Source organism: Apteryx rowi, unplaced genomic scaffold (assembly GCF_003343035.1).
Source record: "Apteryx rowi isolate R43461 unplaced genomic scaffold, aptRow1 scaffold_99, whole genome shotgun sequence".
In the NCBI taxonomy this organism is placed as follows: domain Eukaryota; kingdom Metazoa; phylum Chordata; class Aves; order Apterygiformes; family Apterygidae; genus Apteryx; species Apteryx rowi.
Genome location: NW_020451304.1, coordinates 1,150,198 through 1,166,593, shown reverse-complemented (window position 1 = coordinate 1,166,593; position 16,396 = coordinate 1,150,198). Strand labels below are relative to the sequence as shown.

General features: G+C 56.8%; 1 protein-coding gene across 1 annotated transcript; it reads left to right on the top strand.

Moving 5' to 3' along the window:
• Window positions 1-3,865: 3,865 nt before the first annotated feature.
• Window positions 3,866-8,823, top strand: CRYBA1 (crystallin beta A1). The gene is made up of 6 exons (XM_026055254.1): window positions 3,866-3,894; window positions 4,341-4,405; window positions 5,363-5,481; window positions 7,228-7,369; window positions 8,163-8,305; window positions 8,491-8,823. The coding sequence occupies exons 2-6, from the start codon at window positions 4,361-4,363 to the stop codon at window positions 8,636-8,638; spliced, it is 597 nt and encodes a 198-aa protein (XP_025911039.1). The 5' UTR covers window positions 3,866-3,894; window positions 4,341-4,360; the 3' UTR covers window positions 8,639-8,823.
• The last annotated feature ends 7,573 nt before the right edge of the window (window positions 8,824-16,396 follow it).

The window sequence follows — 16,396 nt, the reverse complement described above, 5'->3', positions numbered from 1 at the left end:
CTGGGGTGCACCCTGCAACACACCCACAGTGCACACACAACTGGGGTGCACCCTGCCACACACATACCTTTACATAAACACACACATGCCAATAAACACTCTGCAACACACACTAAACCACATGCACACACAAAGTTTTGCACAGCCTACTGCACACTGTGGTGCACACACACACGTATGCGCACTGCAACACACTGCCCCRGTACACACCCTGCAACACACACCACCAGTGCTCACCCGGCGGCATGGCGCACCCTGCTATGTGTGTTCGTTTGCTCATGCCGTGCACGCACATGGTGTGCACGCAACCCATGCATCATGCCTGTGCATATACACGCTATTGCACACACTAGTGTTGCACCAGCAAGGGCAACACACACCCTGGTATACACACACGCTGCACACACAGCACCACTGCAACACCCCCACGGCGGCTCTGGGGCCGCGGCACAGAGCCGTCGGTGTTCAGGAAAGGGGCCAGGCCAGGTGAACGCAGCCTGCCGGGACRCCAGCCGGCGCTGCTCGAGAAAGGAGCACGTCTGGGGGTGCACGGTGAAAATAGGACAGCCGAGACTGTCGCGGAGAGAGGCAGACTCCGGGACAGACAGATGTATTTGCTGCCGAAAGCCTTTTATCTCRGGATCTGCAGGAATGACTCGGATAGATGCTATTTTGGTTCAAAGGCCTGTTTTATCACTGCACACAGCAGACCAAAGTCCTGGGGAGGGGGGACACCGCAGCATGGAGCGGGATCCAGCCGAGCGTGGCCCCACGCAAGCAGTGGGGTCAGCCCTGCTGCTGGGCCCTGGGCGCTTCGTGCGGCTCGGGCAGCCCGGCAGCCCTGGGACGCCGAAGTGGGGTTTAAAGAGCAGGAAGCCTGTCGACAGGCGCCCGCAGGCTCTGCCCACAAGCGAGCGGAAGCAGTGGGAATTGCACCGTTAAAACGGTGGGGTTCAGCCCGCTCCCAGGACAGGACGTGCTCGGCCAGGCGTGGGCGAGGCGAGTTGCGGTTTGCAGCCCACGGTGCATGCACGGGCAGAGCAGCCTGCGTGCGGCTCTGCGAGGGGCCCCACGCTGCCCCCTGCACGGGCCCTGTGGGCAGATCGGACGCAGCGGGTGGCGTGCGATGGCGGCGTGAGCGCAGCTGCCTGCCTTTGTCGCACTTGCCTTTTGTCCCAGGCACGTGGCGCTGAGTGCGCCGGGAGCCGCTGCTGCCCGGAGGCAGGAGTCCCGCGGGGGGGAAGGATGCCTGGYCATGCCGGGGGGAGCGGGGAGGCTGTCCTGCTGCGGGCGGCGAGGGGACATGCCGCACAGCTGCACCGCAGGGAAACAGCCAGCCGGGGAAACAGCCTTGCAGCCGGCAGCGGCTTCTCCTTCCTTACGGCACGGATCAGCCGAAGTCTCCCAGCTACAGGGCAGCCCTGGGGTGATGCTCCGAACCCCCGGAGCMCGCCAGGCAAGGAGCAGAGCTAAACATTGCCGTGCTTTTCGGCATGTTGGCCCAGCGCCCCCGTGCACACGGAGCCGAAGGAGCAAGGAGCAGCRCAGCGAACCACGCAAGAGCCCCCGCACACCTCGCCAGCTCCCGGGGCGCCCCGCGCAGCTCTCCCCCACGTGTTTGTAACGCACCGTGTTTGCAAAGCACCCGCAGTTCCCACACCCAGGTAAGCCTGCCCACTTCGCACACAGCTTTCCGGGGAGAAGTCAGAGCCGCAGAGCTCCGGGTGCGTTTTGCAGCGCCCCCCGGCAGGCCCAGCCGCCGCAGCGGCCGCAGCGGCCAAGGCCTGCCGTCAGGCTGGGATAGGAAGCACCTATTTCGCAGCGCCACAGGGTTTCCTAAATAGGTCACCACGTTGCTGTTGTTTTTTTTTTTTTTTTTTTTGGTAGTCTCTGGGATCTAGAAAAACCAGTCGTTCCGGACAGCTCGCCTCTGTCCCGCGGGACGCAGCTCGGCGGCGGGGAGCACCGGCCCTGGCGGGGAGCGGAGCTGCGTGGGGGGCCGGCGTCCGCCCCGTGCGTTTCCAGTCTCTGAGCCGAGGGCGGGCACCAGCAGCGCCTCGGCCATGTTCGGAGCAGGGTTTGCGCCAGGGCAGCTGTTCCCCCTCGCTTGCATCTGCTCCGAGTGTTGCTGGGGGACAAAGCCGCTTGCAGCCCGCTTCCAAGGGCTKCAGGATGCCGGTGTTGGGGCGTAGGGGTGTGTGCAGTGCCGCACACCCCTTGTGCACCGCCGGCCGCCCGGTGTGAGCCAGCTACAGCGCGACCTGCTCGGGATTAGCTCTCCCTCTAGTGGCACCGGGCTTCCTGGCAGAGCCTTAGCCCCTCGCGCCGAGACGCCCAGGAYGTGCCCCAAGTCCAGAGGCAGACGGGGGACGTGCTGCGGCCGAGCATCCTCCGCGCAGCACCTGCCGGCACGAGCAGGGGCCATCAGCCCGAGAGCTCCGCGCCGCAGGGACACCCACCGCCCGCGGGCGCTTCCCGCCGCCCTGACCCCCTTAATTAGGGCACCGAGCAGCCTGSCTGGCTCCGGGGAAGGCGCGTGTGTGGCTCCACACGCAGCCCGTGTGCCCCGGGAGCGCCGCCGGCCCCGGGGCTGGGAGCCAGGGTGGCATTCCCAGGTGGAAAACACCCCCGTGCCACCACAGCCGCACGCCGCGCAGCAAAGGGGAAGGAGCCCTCCCTCCCCTGCCCAGCCACGGGTGGTTTTGGGGAGCCCCGGGCCCCCGCAGCGGCGCCCTCCCCGCGGGGCTCCATGTCGGGACAAGCGGCGGGCTGAGGCGAGGCGGCCGGCGCTGACGGGGCTCTTTGTTTTGTGCCGGGGCGCTCGGCGGGGAGGAACAAAAGGGGCAGTCAGACGGCGGGCGGCCGCTTTGTGTGCCGGGCAGCCAAGCGCTGAGGCAGCAGCCCGCGCCGCCGCCGCCGCTCGCCTCGTGACCCCCCTGGCTGGCAGCGCCCCGCCGCCACCTGCCCGCTCCCAGCCGCCCCTGCGCGGGGGCCTAGTGCTAGGCCCAGCTGGCGGGGGGGGGAAACGGGGACCTGTTTGCCATGGTAACCATGCAGCAGGCCTGGGGGGGGGCTGGTTGCCATGGTTACCATGCGGCCTAATGCGGCCTAATGCGGCCTAATGCAGCCTAAGGCCTAGGGGCATGTGGTTGCCATGGTTACCATGCGGTCTAAGGCCTAGGGGGCACCTGGTTGCCATGGTTACCATGCAGGCCCCCCCCCAAGGCCTAGGGGCACCTGGTTGCCATGGTTACCATGCAGGCCCCCCCCCAAGGCCTAGGGGCACCTGGTTGCCATGGTTACCATGCGGCCTAAGTCCTAGGGCCACCTGGTTGCCATGGTTACCATGCCCCCCCCCCCAAGGCCTCCGGGGCCTGTTCCCTTGTCATGGTGGCACTGTGCAGGCCGGGGGAGCAGGTGCCATGCCGAGAGCAGGCCGGGGGCAGCATGAGGCGCAAGGCTGCGGCCGTGCCAGCCCGTGGAGGAGCCAGATGGTGGCGGTGCCCCAGCACCCCGGTGGCCAGTCACGGAGGAGGGTGCTGTGCCCCGCACCATGCCAGCCCCCCACACCCATCCCATGACAGCGCAATGCCGCCGCCCTGGAAAGTGCCAGAGCAGTGAAACTGTTGAGTCATTCGCACCCAAGATTATCCGTGCAAACAGCCACACAGATATTTTTATTATCAATTTTTTTTTTTCCCCAAGAATGTGGCCCGGGCCGTGGGGCTGCGCGGCTGAAATCTCTGGGGATCAGGGGAACAATGCGAGCGAAAGCATTGTGCTGACGGCTCCGCAAACGCTGGCGCGGGGGCCCGGCCCGCACGGCGCTATAAAAGCAGAGCCGCTGAAGTAGGCAAACATTACATGGACGAGCAGCAGCGCAGCCTGAGCTAGGTGAGTCCTGGCGACGAGCTCTCGCTTCTCCCCTCCGTTTCGTCCCTCCCTGCTCCCTCGGCCCTGGCCCGGCGGGCAGAAAAATACCTGCCGGGATGGACGCCGCGGTGCTGCGGAGGGAGGCGCAGCCAGGGACGGCAGCGGGGACCCGCCGCTCCGTCCCCTGCGTGGCCGGGCTCCTTGGCGGCTCTCGTGGCTCTCCAGACCCGGCCGGTCCCCGGTGTGAAAGTGTCCCAAAACAGCCCCCCGCGTCCCCCGAGCACCCCGTCCTGCCCACCTGCCCCCCGCCTCGTTTCTCACCTTGTTTCACATGCTTTGCCCTCGAAGCGGGCGCTGCGGGCAGCGGGGGCAGAGACGTCCCCGCGGACCGGGGGGCGCAGAGACGCCCTGCGAAGGAGCCAGCTCAGCTCYGCGAGACGAGCTGTTGCTTCTCCTTCCTCTTCCAGACACCTTTCCAGCAGCAAAGATGGCTCAGACAAACCCTCTGCCCGTCCCCACGGGCCCCTGGAAGGTACGTCCCCGCGGCCCCCGCTGCCCCCCGCTCCCGCGGCGCTCCGTGAGCTGGAGGGGAAGGTTCGGGGCAGGGAGAGGGGCAAAGGCAGCCCTCCCAGGCTGGGAAAGCTGCACGGCCGGGAGCAAAGGCAGCAAGTCACCCCCGTCCCCTGCCCGTGGGAACTGCCTCCTGCCTGCTCAAMCCCCCCCAGGGTATTTTATAAACCTCTTTGCAGCACCCAGGCCCGGCCGTGCCCCTGCTCTTACTGGCCGTGCTGCACCAGGCGGTTGCAACAGCCGCAGAAAGCCACACGCTCTTCTTTCCCATCCCGGTTAGCGAATGAATACGGCAGGGTGGGCATGGGCCAGCCAGGCATGAGGGCGGCCAACGGGGTGGTGGGCATGGTGGAGAGCAGCCCTGACGGAGCCCGGGCTGGCAACAGCCCTGGGGACATGGCCAGCTCACGGAGGGGACTGAGAAGGAGAAGAGAAGCCTGCGCGCAAGCGGAGCAAATCCCTGCCTGGAGCTGTCGCTGGAGAGGACAGCAGCAGCCGCAGCCCCCGGGGAGTTCCCCCTCTCCCCTTCCCCAGTTAATCCTCTTTGCCCTAGAGCGTTCGGAGCAGAGGCCGGGAGAACCGCCAGCCACCGCTCTGCCACCCGCCCGTTCYGGAACGGCTCCGCTCCTCTCTCCGGATGGCACCGCTGCCCCGGGAACTGATCTCCGCAGGGGTGAGCAGGAGAGCGGAGCAGGGGCCGGCATGCGGCTTCCTTGACACCCAGGCAGGGTACCGCGGCCCAGAAGTGCAGGGAAGTGCACAGGCGTGCAGGGCTGCGATCCAGCCCAGACGGGTGCCCAGTGCAGCCTCCACTGGTTCTTCCCCRGATGGAGCATGAACCTCCGTCTTGAAGAGGCGCCGAATCGCCCGGGGCCGCTGCTGGGCAGTTCCCAACTTGGCAGCTCATTCTCCGTTCCAGATCACTGTGTACGACCAAGAAAACTTCCAGGGCAAGAGGATGGAGTTCACTTCAGCCTGTCCGAACATCATGGAGTGCAACTTCGACAACATCCGCTCCCTGAAGGTGGAATGTGGCGCGTGAGTACCCGGCTGCCGGTGGCAGCGATGCTTTCCCAGGCGGGCTGCTGATGGGCAGGTCTCGGGCTGGCGGGGGTGAGGGGTGCCTAAGCACAGAGAGGGGTTGGCTGTCCTCACTCCGCAGAGCTGGAGCCAACTGCGGGGAGCCAGGCACGTGAACCCCACCCTGCGAGGGCAGAGCAGGCAGCCCTGGGCAGCACGAACATGGGCACTAAGACACAGGGCCAGAGGACGGCAGCATTGCCATTGGCATCATCCAAAACTGCCTCCTGCAGCCTGCGAGCATCCAGGCTTGGAGCTCCCCAGTGCCCAGTGTGGATGCTGCCCGAGCATGCGGTGAAGGTCAGGGCTCTGAGGGTGGCTCTTGGCCACTCAGCTCAGCCTGTTCCCCATCCACCTGTGTAACCCCAAGAAGAACCATGKCTAAGAACTGCCTTTTTTGCCCCAGGGCCCACCCCTGCTTTGCTCCTTGCTCTCCCTGCTGCTCCTGCTGCACCGTGCAACTCCCCAGGGCACRATGAGAGCTTTCCTGCAGCCTGCACGGGGCTGTGACCTGTGTGTAGGCCCAGTCCTGGGCCCCCGTGGCCACTTAGGGGTATGGAGCAGAGCTGGGGCTCTCCCTGCATGCAGGAATCTTCCCTGTAACAGGCAAAGCAGCTCCTGAGCTGCTCCGAGACGCTGTGTGTAAGGAGCTGTCCCCACGGCAAGCATCCTGCTGGGACTGGGGAAGCAGACAAGATAGATTTGCACTGCTATATTTAGGATTTGTAATGCTAATGGGATTACAGCAGCATGCGTGCTTACGCCGTAATCAGCTCACTGCTCCAGTTGACACGTTCCTAATCAGGCTGTTCACCTTGCGTAGTGGGAGGCCCAGGCCAGGACACAGGAATGGGGCTGAGTTTTGTTCAGTGCCAAGAGGCCCTCCAAACCTCCCGCTCTCCCCAGAGAGCCCGTGCCCCTCAGCACTGCGCATACCCCGTAAGCAGGAGGACTGTGGGCCGTACAGATGTCTGCCGCCCTCCTTCAGCCTCCCCCGCCCCATTCTGCTGCATGTGCCCTGCCCCAGCTGCCACCAGCTGTCCTGTGCCCAGGCCGTGTAAGGGGACGTGTCTGGGAGAGACTTGCCACCCCGCAGGGTGCCCAGCCTGGGCAGCACTGGGAGCACCGGAACTTGCAAGCTGTGGTGTGCTGTAGGGCAGAGGAATCCCTYTCCTCCTTGTCCGTTTTCAGCAGAGAGGGACCCAAAAGGTGAAGGGCAACAGCTCCTTTCCCTGCCCAGGGCCAGATTTGTTCTGCCTGGTTTGGGCACTAGGAATTCAGGTTTTGCCAGCTGTGCTGGGATGCAAATGGGAAACAAGTAAGAAATAARGAGAGAAGGAAAGGTGAGCAGCCAGGGATCCTGACATGACGTGGATCTGTGTAGATAACCACGGAGCTCCATTGGGAGAAAGTGAACAGTCAAGGTTTGCAGCTTGGGCCCTTCGAGGGGGGCCCGGGCTGCCCACTGCAGCTGGGGGATGCTGGCTTTGCCATGCCAGGGGCCTCCCACATAGCACATGGGCTATTACACACTCCCCGGATGCTGTGCCCACATCCAGCACYGCTTCCTTTCCTCCCTGGGCACCAGGGCCTGCAGGCAGAGGCTGGATCCTGACCTCCTCCTTGCACCTACATCCGTGCCTCGGTGCCAGCCCGGAGCAGGAGGTGCAGGAAGCCCTGGCACCCCTTGCTCTGTTTTTGCAGCTGGGTTGGTTACGAGCACACCGGCTTCTGCGGGCAGCAGTTCACCCTGGAGAGGGGCGAGTACCCCCGCTGGGACGCCTGGAGCGGCAGCAACGCCTACCACATTGAGCGCCTGATGTCCTTCCGCCCCATCTGCTCCGCTGTGAGTGCCCCGGCTCCGAGGGGGAGCCTTGCTCCTGGGCTTGCTGCAGCGCCTTCCCCAGCCCACGCAGCGCCCTGGGCACAGGCAGGTCAGGAATTGTCCCCAGGTTTCTGTGCTGCAGCAGCCTCTGTTGCCCCAGCGCAGACCCAGGCAGGGGGCTGGAGGAGGCGTCTGGCTGCAGGGCAGGTTGTGCTCTCGCATCTCTGACACCAGGAGGAGAGCAAAGCATCCCAGGCGACACCATCAGGCTAAGGGAGTGTGATCAGGAAGGGCAAACATGCAGCTATCCCAGATGCTTTCCTGGTGGCACAGGCTGCTTGGGGTGGGCTCAYTTCTTCCCCTTGTGCTCTGCAGGATTTGCTGCAGCTTTACCTTTTTCTGAGACTTTTAAAGGCACTTCTGGGCCAGTTATACATGACTGGAGCTCAGAGCCCAGGGACAGCAATCCCAAAATGGAACTAGAGCATAGCTGTCGCATAGACATCCCAGGACAACCCCCTCCCTGTCTGGCCCAGCCTCCCAGCCTGGATGCACACACTAGTACCACTCCACACTGAGAGATGCAGAGCCCTGGCCCAGCATCACCCTGCTGAGCACCTCCGCGCAACATCTGCAATTTGGCAAAACCAGCCATAAGGGCCCAAATGCCTCCCTTCCTCACAGCTGTGGGAAACCCCCAGAACCCCCCCCCCCAAAAATGTTGTAAGGAAGAAAAGCTTTCCACCTTCCTGCCCCCCTCCATGCCTGGGGATGGAGTACTGCCTCGCTCTCACACTCCACTCTTCTGCCCCAGAATCACAAGGAATCCAAGATCACCATCTTTGAGAAAGACAACTTCATCGGCCGCCAGTGGGAGCTAAGCGACGACTACCCCTCGCTGCAGGCCATGGGCTGGGCCAACAACGAAGTGGGCTCCATGAAGATCCAGTGTGGCGCGTAAGTGACAGGCAAAAGGCCACAAGTGTAAATGCACCTGGGCTTAGCAACAGGCACTGGTTTGGAAAAGGGCACGTGGGAAAAACCTGGCACAAAGTGCTGCTGCTGGAGCAGGGAACATCACACAACCCTCTTGCTCGCCCCTTGCTCCCACTACAGCCACCTGACAACTCTGTCTCTTCCAGCTGGGTTTGCTACCAGTATCCTGGGTACCGCGGCTACCAGTACGTCCTGGAGGCCGACCACCACGGAGGAGATTACAAGCACTGGAGAGAGTGGGGTTCACACGCCCAAACCTGCCAGATCCAATCCATCAGGCGCATCCAGCAGTAGCTACCCGAGCGCCTGGCTCCCCACTTTCGAGTACATCTTTGCAAGGTTTCTAAAGCTCACCAGCTCCCTTTTGGTGCTAATACTCCCCTCCCGAAATAACAACCCCTTTCTKGTACTGCAACTGCTTATGGAACAACACTCCTAAACGGTACCAACTGCCACAAGTGCCAATAAATGCGACTGAAGGAAAAAGATGACAGAGCTTGGTGTTCATTTGCTGTTCAGTTGCGGAACTGAGGAGCACAGGGAGCTCAGGGGAAGTCACAAAGCCTCCTGCCACTACCAGGGGCCCGGTCCCCCTCTTCCTTGCCTAGATTAAGCAGGACTAAAGTCCAGTGGAGCAGCTTACAGCAGGGCAAGTTCAAGCCACAGCTGTCTCCCATGCATGAGTGCAGCAGAGCCCACAGTGAGTTGAAAATGGTTATTTGCTGCAGATCTGCAGCTGCACCAGTTCCTTTCCTCCCTGCCCTCCCTTTCCTTCCCTCAGGGTAAAGGGCATTTTGCTACGCACCCACCCTTCCCACTGCGAGGCCGAGCCATGCCCATCACTGGATGCTCACAGCATTTCTAGTATGCTTTCTGGTTAGTGCCAGCAGGTCTGAGGGACTGAAAGGGAAGTCACTGGTCATGCAGCATCTCCAGGAGCAAAGGGATGCTCTGTAAGAGCGCAAAAGAAAGTCACACTGACACCCACAAACTTTAAAATCTTTATTCAACAATTTACATCACTTATTGTCTGTCTTAACGTATTTGATCTACACAATTTTTTTTTTCCTGATAAAATAATAAAATTTGGATAAATTTTGAAGACCTGTTGGTGCAGAATAAACGAAATTCAGGTAACTTTTTAAACATTTAGTGTGAAGTATGACATCATCGGTAAAGATACATCATGCCATTACAGCTCATGGACATTACCTATCCTTACAGTCTGCGACATCATCATCCATCCCCAGCGCAACTGCCTGCACTAGACACAGCTACAGCAGGTATTACACTAACTCTTCTAGCCACCCTCCCACGATCAGAAAAATGCCTACGTTTTCAGCAGGGTGCACAGAGTGTATTAACCTATTCAGAAATATCGGGCAGGGGAGAAGAAAAACGCAAGCTACCTTTACCATTGCTGGGCGGTAGCACACTACRACACCGACACCAAAGAGGGGCTGCCCCTCTCCGAAAGTAAGAGGTAATTCAGCTCCTGAGCAGGTCGAGCACAACCCCTTGCTGTGATTTTAATACACACCAGGAAACTGAATGGAAATGAGAACTTTTGACAGAGGCGGGAGGGGAGGCTGCGACCCCCGCGAGGGCCGGCCTTCGCCCCGCTCCTGCAGGTCTGCCTCGAGAGCCCTGCCGAGCCCAGCTTTGAGTCTACGCGCGCGGCTGTGCTCCCAACCGCTATTAACACTGAAATATTCGAGGGAGGGGAAGAGAGGGGCATCTGCTCCCCAAGTAAACAAGTTGAGGACCTTCAGAGGCATCTGAGCGACTGAAGGTGTGTAAGTACACGTGTGATGGTAGATAGAAAAGCAGCCCTGTTCTGTATGAAAAAAAGCTGTCAAGTTAGTACAAATTTCTGCCATGGCAAAGGGAACACAAGGAGAAAGCTGCCAGGGGTACTTCTCCCATCGCAAAATCCAGACTCTTCTGCACAAAGGCTCTGGGCTAAGCAACAAGTTTTCAAAGATGGTATTTGCAAACCAATGCACATAACTCATGAAAACAAAACCAAAATAAAGCCCTTGCCCTGGAGACCAGAGGGAGCCCCCCTCCGCTCCAGCAGGCCCTGAACTACACCCTGCGTACGTACACCCGCTGCGGGGACAAGGCGAACGCCTGTTCCTCTGGCCTCACAGTGCGAATGCAAACCGGTCGGGTTTCTCTTCGGTTGTTTTGCTGTTAGAAACCTCAAGCCTGCACCATCAGCCTGCAAACAGGCCAACGCAGCCGGCTGGTGTCCGCCTGCTCAGAGCTGCTTCGACCGGGACGAGAGAGCAGGAACAGGCCGCGCAGTGCTCCTGTCCCCGTCCCCGCACCCCCTCCGCTAACCTGGGAACCACGCGCCCGGCGCGCCGGCCCGGGGATGCTGACAGGTACCGCACCGGCCGCCTTCTTAACAGGAGGGAAAAAAAGGGCACTCGTTCATCCAATAGCATGAAGTGCATCTGAAACGCAAGCCAGCACACCCCCTCTCCCTCCAATTCAATTAGTAAAGTAGGCTCTTTAAAATAAAAAAATAATATATATATTTATATAGATATACAGAGAGAAATACAGAGAAAGCAAAGGAGAGAGAGGCTACTAAAAATCAAGAAGCGCCAGTTTTCTGCTACAGCTGTCAGCAAAGAACTGTCACCTTACATCATACCCTCCGAGATGGTACAGATAATGCAGGCAATGACAGCACGGGAATGCAAAAGAGGGCAGATAAGTCACTTCTGGTAATGAGACACAAATTAAACTTTCAAAACATGTGCATAGCTTTATTCATCTGCTTCAAACTAACCTTTTCACGGATCTTCAGCGAAACCCGAGTGTGCAAAATGCATTTCTAAAAAATAATGCAAGCAAGCTTTCACATTTACAGTGGCAGAAGTACAGAGAGACTAACAGAAATCACACATTAGGGCAAGTGAGTTGAGAGAGAGACAGAGAGAGAGAGACAGAGAGAGATGAACAAGAATTGCACAGTTTCATATTCTGAGTCACTGACTGCAAACATAAGCATTTCTATTTTGTTAACTTTAAGCAAGGCATGTTTACTTTTCTTTTTCCTTTGCAAAAAAAATGAAAAAAAAAAGCCACAGTAACAAGAACCACAACCTGGAAGAGAATAAATCCCCAGGATAATGGAATTCCCAGCCTCTGCAGAGAACTAATTCCAGAGTAAAGCCGGTTCCAGACCTTCACTTATTTCATAGGCAAAGCATTGCAATGCTTATTTTTGTCTGCAGGAGAACAGCAAAGCAGATTCTCTTTCTCTCATCCTCACTCCCCTCCAAAATCGCAGAAAATGGGTCACGTTAAGAAAGGAAAGGTGCCATCCCGTAGGACATTTTCCCCAAACTGTAAGACAGCCACTATCCCGAGTCTCATTTCAACAGCAGGTTTGATGGGTCACCAAGACACGAACTAATCCTCGACTGCGGATGGGGCACGGTTATTACGCTGGGTGAGGGAGGAGCCTGCCTATCTAAAGCAAAGTCCCGCAGCAGCTCACAAATTACTTCTACAAGTTTTGCTTAAGCACACATGCAAGGCACATTTATTTATATGTACACACACACGCATGTGTGTAAAAAAGCAAACGCTGGTCAAAAAATGATGCTGAATAAACTAATTAAATAGGCAGAGAATTCCAGACTATATTTATATACTATTTTCCAGGCAGTTGTAATCCCAAAGCATTTTTCCTACACAACTTTAGACCTCCCTTACTCTTTCCTCACTTTACAAAAGATATATATATATATTTTAAAGGATCTTCTATAAATAAAGCATCAAGTAAATTCCCTTTATTTTCTCCAGTAAACCCTTACTCCACGGTATGTAATCTCACCCCTGCGGTCACAGGTGACCACACGCTGCCAGGTCTCCCTGCGGGGAGCAAGAGCCCTTGGCTCGAGGTGGCCTAGGCGCAACCTCCGAAGGCGAGAAGTTCTGCATCTGCCCTACCCCACGGCAGCGCCTGYGGGCAGCGCGACCTTCCTCTGCTGCTCACTGAGCTCTGCGCTTTCCTGCGCTATCCGTCGGGTTTCGGCTTGGCGGATGGATCGGCCTCGCTGCAACAGCGGGACATTCTGCTGGGAAGAAAGTTAACTTCAGACACCGACTGCTCCCCCGGCACCGCGAGGGCAGCGTGCCAGTCTGCCTGCTTCCTAACTTTGGGAACACAGATACAACTGGGTAGGAAGGTCACGCCGTTTTTAATACTGCTGGTTAATCCCTGCCATAAATTTCACATTGAGATAAAGCATTAAAGGATTTTTTTTTCTCTTCCTCAGGGACGAGCCATTTCCTTCCAAAGATGTACTCAAATAGAAAACAGAATATTAGAACCGGAGACAAGACGATAGTTCATCGAGATCCTTTCGACCTTACAAGTACTCAGTCATCTTTCCCGCGCCAGTCAGCAAGGAAGGAGAAGTCGAGAACCTCGGGGATTTGCACTACCCTTCCAATAGCAGCTAGAGAAAAGGAAGGAGAGAAAAAAAATGCACAGTGTTCTTTCAAGTTAAGAGCTCTCCTTTGCTTGCGTTTGCATAGAAATTCTCGTAGGTCAGCACCAAAGTCAGGTACGCTCCTCTCCCACACCCCCGCGCACACCGGACCCGTCATTCCCACGCTACCCGCAGAGCTAGTGGCTGTGTTACAGGAGGGTTCACCTATCCTCAGAGGAACTATATGGACATGTAAAAAAAAAAGTGCATCACACATTCTTGATTTTCAGGGTTACTTATAGCAGCAGCAGCATTAATCCAAGACGTGAACAGTTGTAGATTCATTCTTAAATGCAGCAACACTTAATGAAATGTCTTCAAGGAAGGTCATAAGAGGGCCCTTCTCAAAAGGATAAAATGAAAATTAGACTATTCAATATAGACAAAAAGGAGATAAAACAAAATTAAAGACGCATAATCTTATTTACATTAAAAAAACATTCTTGTTAAAATATCTTTACAACACCTAAGCAAAAAAATATGTATTTTAAGAATAAAGCAGAAACTCCTAAAGCAGTATCCATTTTTGGAACCCTTATTTAGCACCTGAGGAAAGACCGTATGGAAAGCAGACAGGTTTTTTTTGTTTTTTTGTTTGTTTTTTATAAGAAAACTGTAAGTTGTATTTTTCCTAAACGTTCATATGTTCGCAGTACACAAGTTTTCATACCACAGAAAGAAATGAACTATTTTTTTTGTTTTCTTTTTAAAGATACTCATTAATAAGGCTGTAGAAAAGGGATACTGCTATCTTACAAAATGGCTTTAGAGCTCTGGACGCGTTGTATGAAGCTTTCTGGTTAACAGTCAAGATAAATACAGATCAGCATCCCCTGGTGAAAGCACAGGTATGACTTCTGTTCCCGTAACGGGATTAAGAGCAGAGCAACGCTCGCAGCAGCGCGCTTCCGAGGGATGCGCTCCCGCATCCCCGCAGCCATCCACCGCTTCCAGCGTCACGCTGCTTGGTTATGCCACCGGTGAGGATCTCGAGCAGGACACGAGGAAGCCAGCCTTACCCTGTGGTGTAACACGTATTGTGCAAATTTCTAAAGCTCTGTAATCTCTGGAAGGCAGCGCGCCCGGCAGAGGAGGCAGCGATCCCGCACTCCTTTGCATCAGTCCGGATTCACGCTTCTCAACTGTTTGCGCTGTTTTTTTCCCCCCCCACGTGGAAAGGCAGCAACACCCCTCACCCGCGTGGTGGCCAAAGCCAGACTAACCCTCCCGGCTTCAGCCGCTTCTCCCTGAYGCCAGCTGCCAGCCCCAGGCTGCCTCCTGCCTTATGCACCTGTGTGAAATTTTGTAGCAGCTTTAAATCGTGTTTAGCCTTGTTCTCGCCCCTCCTGGCCTCAACCGTCTCCCTTGTAAACAGCCTCTGCAAGGAAAACAAATCACTACATACATAGGAAAGAAAATCTTCTAGTGACATGACTCCTGAAAGCATCGGACACCGTAGCAATTTACTGAAAACGCTGAATCGGAGCAAAAACTGAACACACAGGAAAACTATCAGCCACACACAGCAGTCCTGAAACAAGCCTGGGAATGCCATCGTTCCGAGATGCTCCCAACACCGACGTCGCCCTTACTGGCCTTTTCCGGAAAGGATGCTCTCGTGCTAAGGTAGTGCTCTCTTAAAGGCAAAAAGCACTAATGACAAGCGAAACCTAGCGGACAACTTCCATCTCTCATATTTTTCAGGGAAGAAACAATTTTCCTTTCGATGTAGATAGCCAGTTCTCCCTGTTACCTACTCCCAGGCATCGAATAGCTGGCATACTTGCAATCTAGTAAAAATTGCTTTTTGCACACTTAAAAGCAGCTCACAGCAGCTATGAAAGGCRAACAACGGGATTCGCGGTTCGAGAAGGGCTGGTAACAGAAACCGCACCCCGAAGCTTTCGCCATTATCAGAGACAAGCGACTTCTCAAGTCACGAGCAGGTTTCACAGGTGACCAAGGTGGGTTTAAAATGACAACAAAACGAAACTCAAGCGCACGCCGGAAACCCTCGCGCTGCCAGCCCGCTGAACAGCCACAGCCCAAGGGAACCATGCGCCACCGGTCCCCGGACTTGCCAAGAGCAGGGGGAAAAGGAGCGCGGGGCGGCTCGGAGCAGGCAAACGCTCCCCAACCCGCCAGGCAGACAACACACCCCGGGGCCGTCGCGGCTGGTGGTGCCCCGCGAGCCACAGTCGCACGAGACCTTTTACGTGAGACACCCGCCAGGAGAAAGACGGGGAAAGACTAAGCTCGAATCCAAAGGAGGAAAGGAAAAAAATACGCAGAGACACCTGTGCGCGCGCACATACCCGTCTCAGGCAGGAAGCATCATCCAAATAAATACCAGCCCCGGCAAAGGGAACAAGGAGGAAGAGGACTCATTGGGCCTACGGTAAGAACAGAAAGGTGAAAGAAGCCTTAACCTGAATTAGTATCTTCATAGCTATTAAAAAAATAGGTCATGATTTCACCCTTAGTGCCACTTTCCAATACCACACATATTTAAGGGTTTTTTTTTTTTTCATTTGCTTGTTTTAAGCTTGCTCAGTGTAATGAAAACGATGGCACAAATAAATACGCGCTCCTACCCCCCCCGCTGCCGCGGGGCTGGCAGCCGGGCTGGGGGGGCCGGTGCCCCAGCCGCCAGCCCCCGGGCACGCGACGCACCGGACACCCGCGCGGTCCGACCCGGCAGGGCAGGCGGCTGCGCCCCTTCCCGGGCTGTATTTGGTTTATGCTACAGTACTAATACTCCGAGTCAAACGAAAACGACAACAACAACAAAAGGAAAAAAAAAAGAACAAAAACCCACAAGAGACTTATCAGTAACACCTTAGCATTATTTAAATGTGCTAAATTAGTCACAGCTCAATTTCAGTTCTTTTCTTTTTTTTTTTTTTTATAAGTTTACACAAAAATAATCAGAAAACAGATTAAATCTTAAGATATTTTTAATAAGTGCTCGGTAAGGAACTGCGTGAGGACGGGGGGAGGGCTGCAGGGAGAGGGGCACGGTGCGGAAGGAAGGGCACGGTGCGGAAGGAAGGGCACGCCGGGAGCCTGCCCGCCGGCCGGCCTCCCCTCGGCCACGGGCTGCGAGAGCGCCCGGACAGCGCGCGTCCCAGCGTCCGCGGGCTGATCCGACCCCGCGGCGCTCGGGGAGAGACAGACAGACAGACAGGGGGGATGTTCAGAAATACAGCAGAGAAGCCGTAGGCGGTGTTTCGGCATCGGCCCCGGGCCGCGCGGCCGCGACGCCAAGCGGTAGGGACCGACGCCGGAAAAGCAAAGCAACCCGTTACTGGACTCGTGTTTCTTTTAGGACTTCTTTCGCTATTTAGAAGCTGGACTGGGCTAGGCCAAGATGAGCGTCCTCAGAAATTCAGCAAGATGCGGATTATTTCTAAATGCGAAGGGTCCGATTCAGCGGCAGAGTTATTGCTGTTGGGCTTCGGCACCGCGCCAGCCCCAAACGCGGGGTCTGGGGCCGGGGTACCGGGACAGTTCAACCCCATGTAAGCAAAACAGG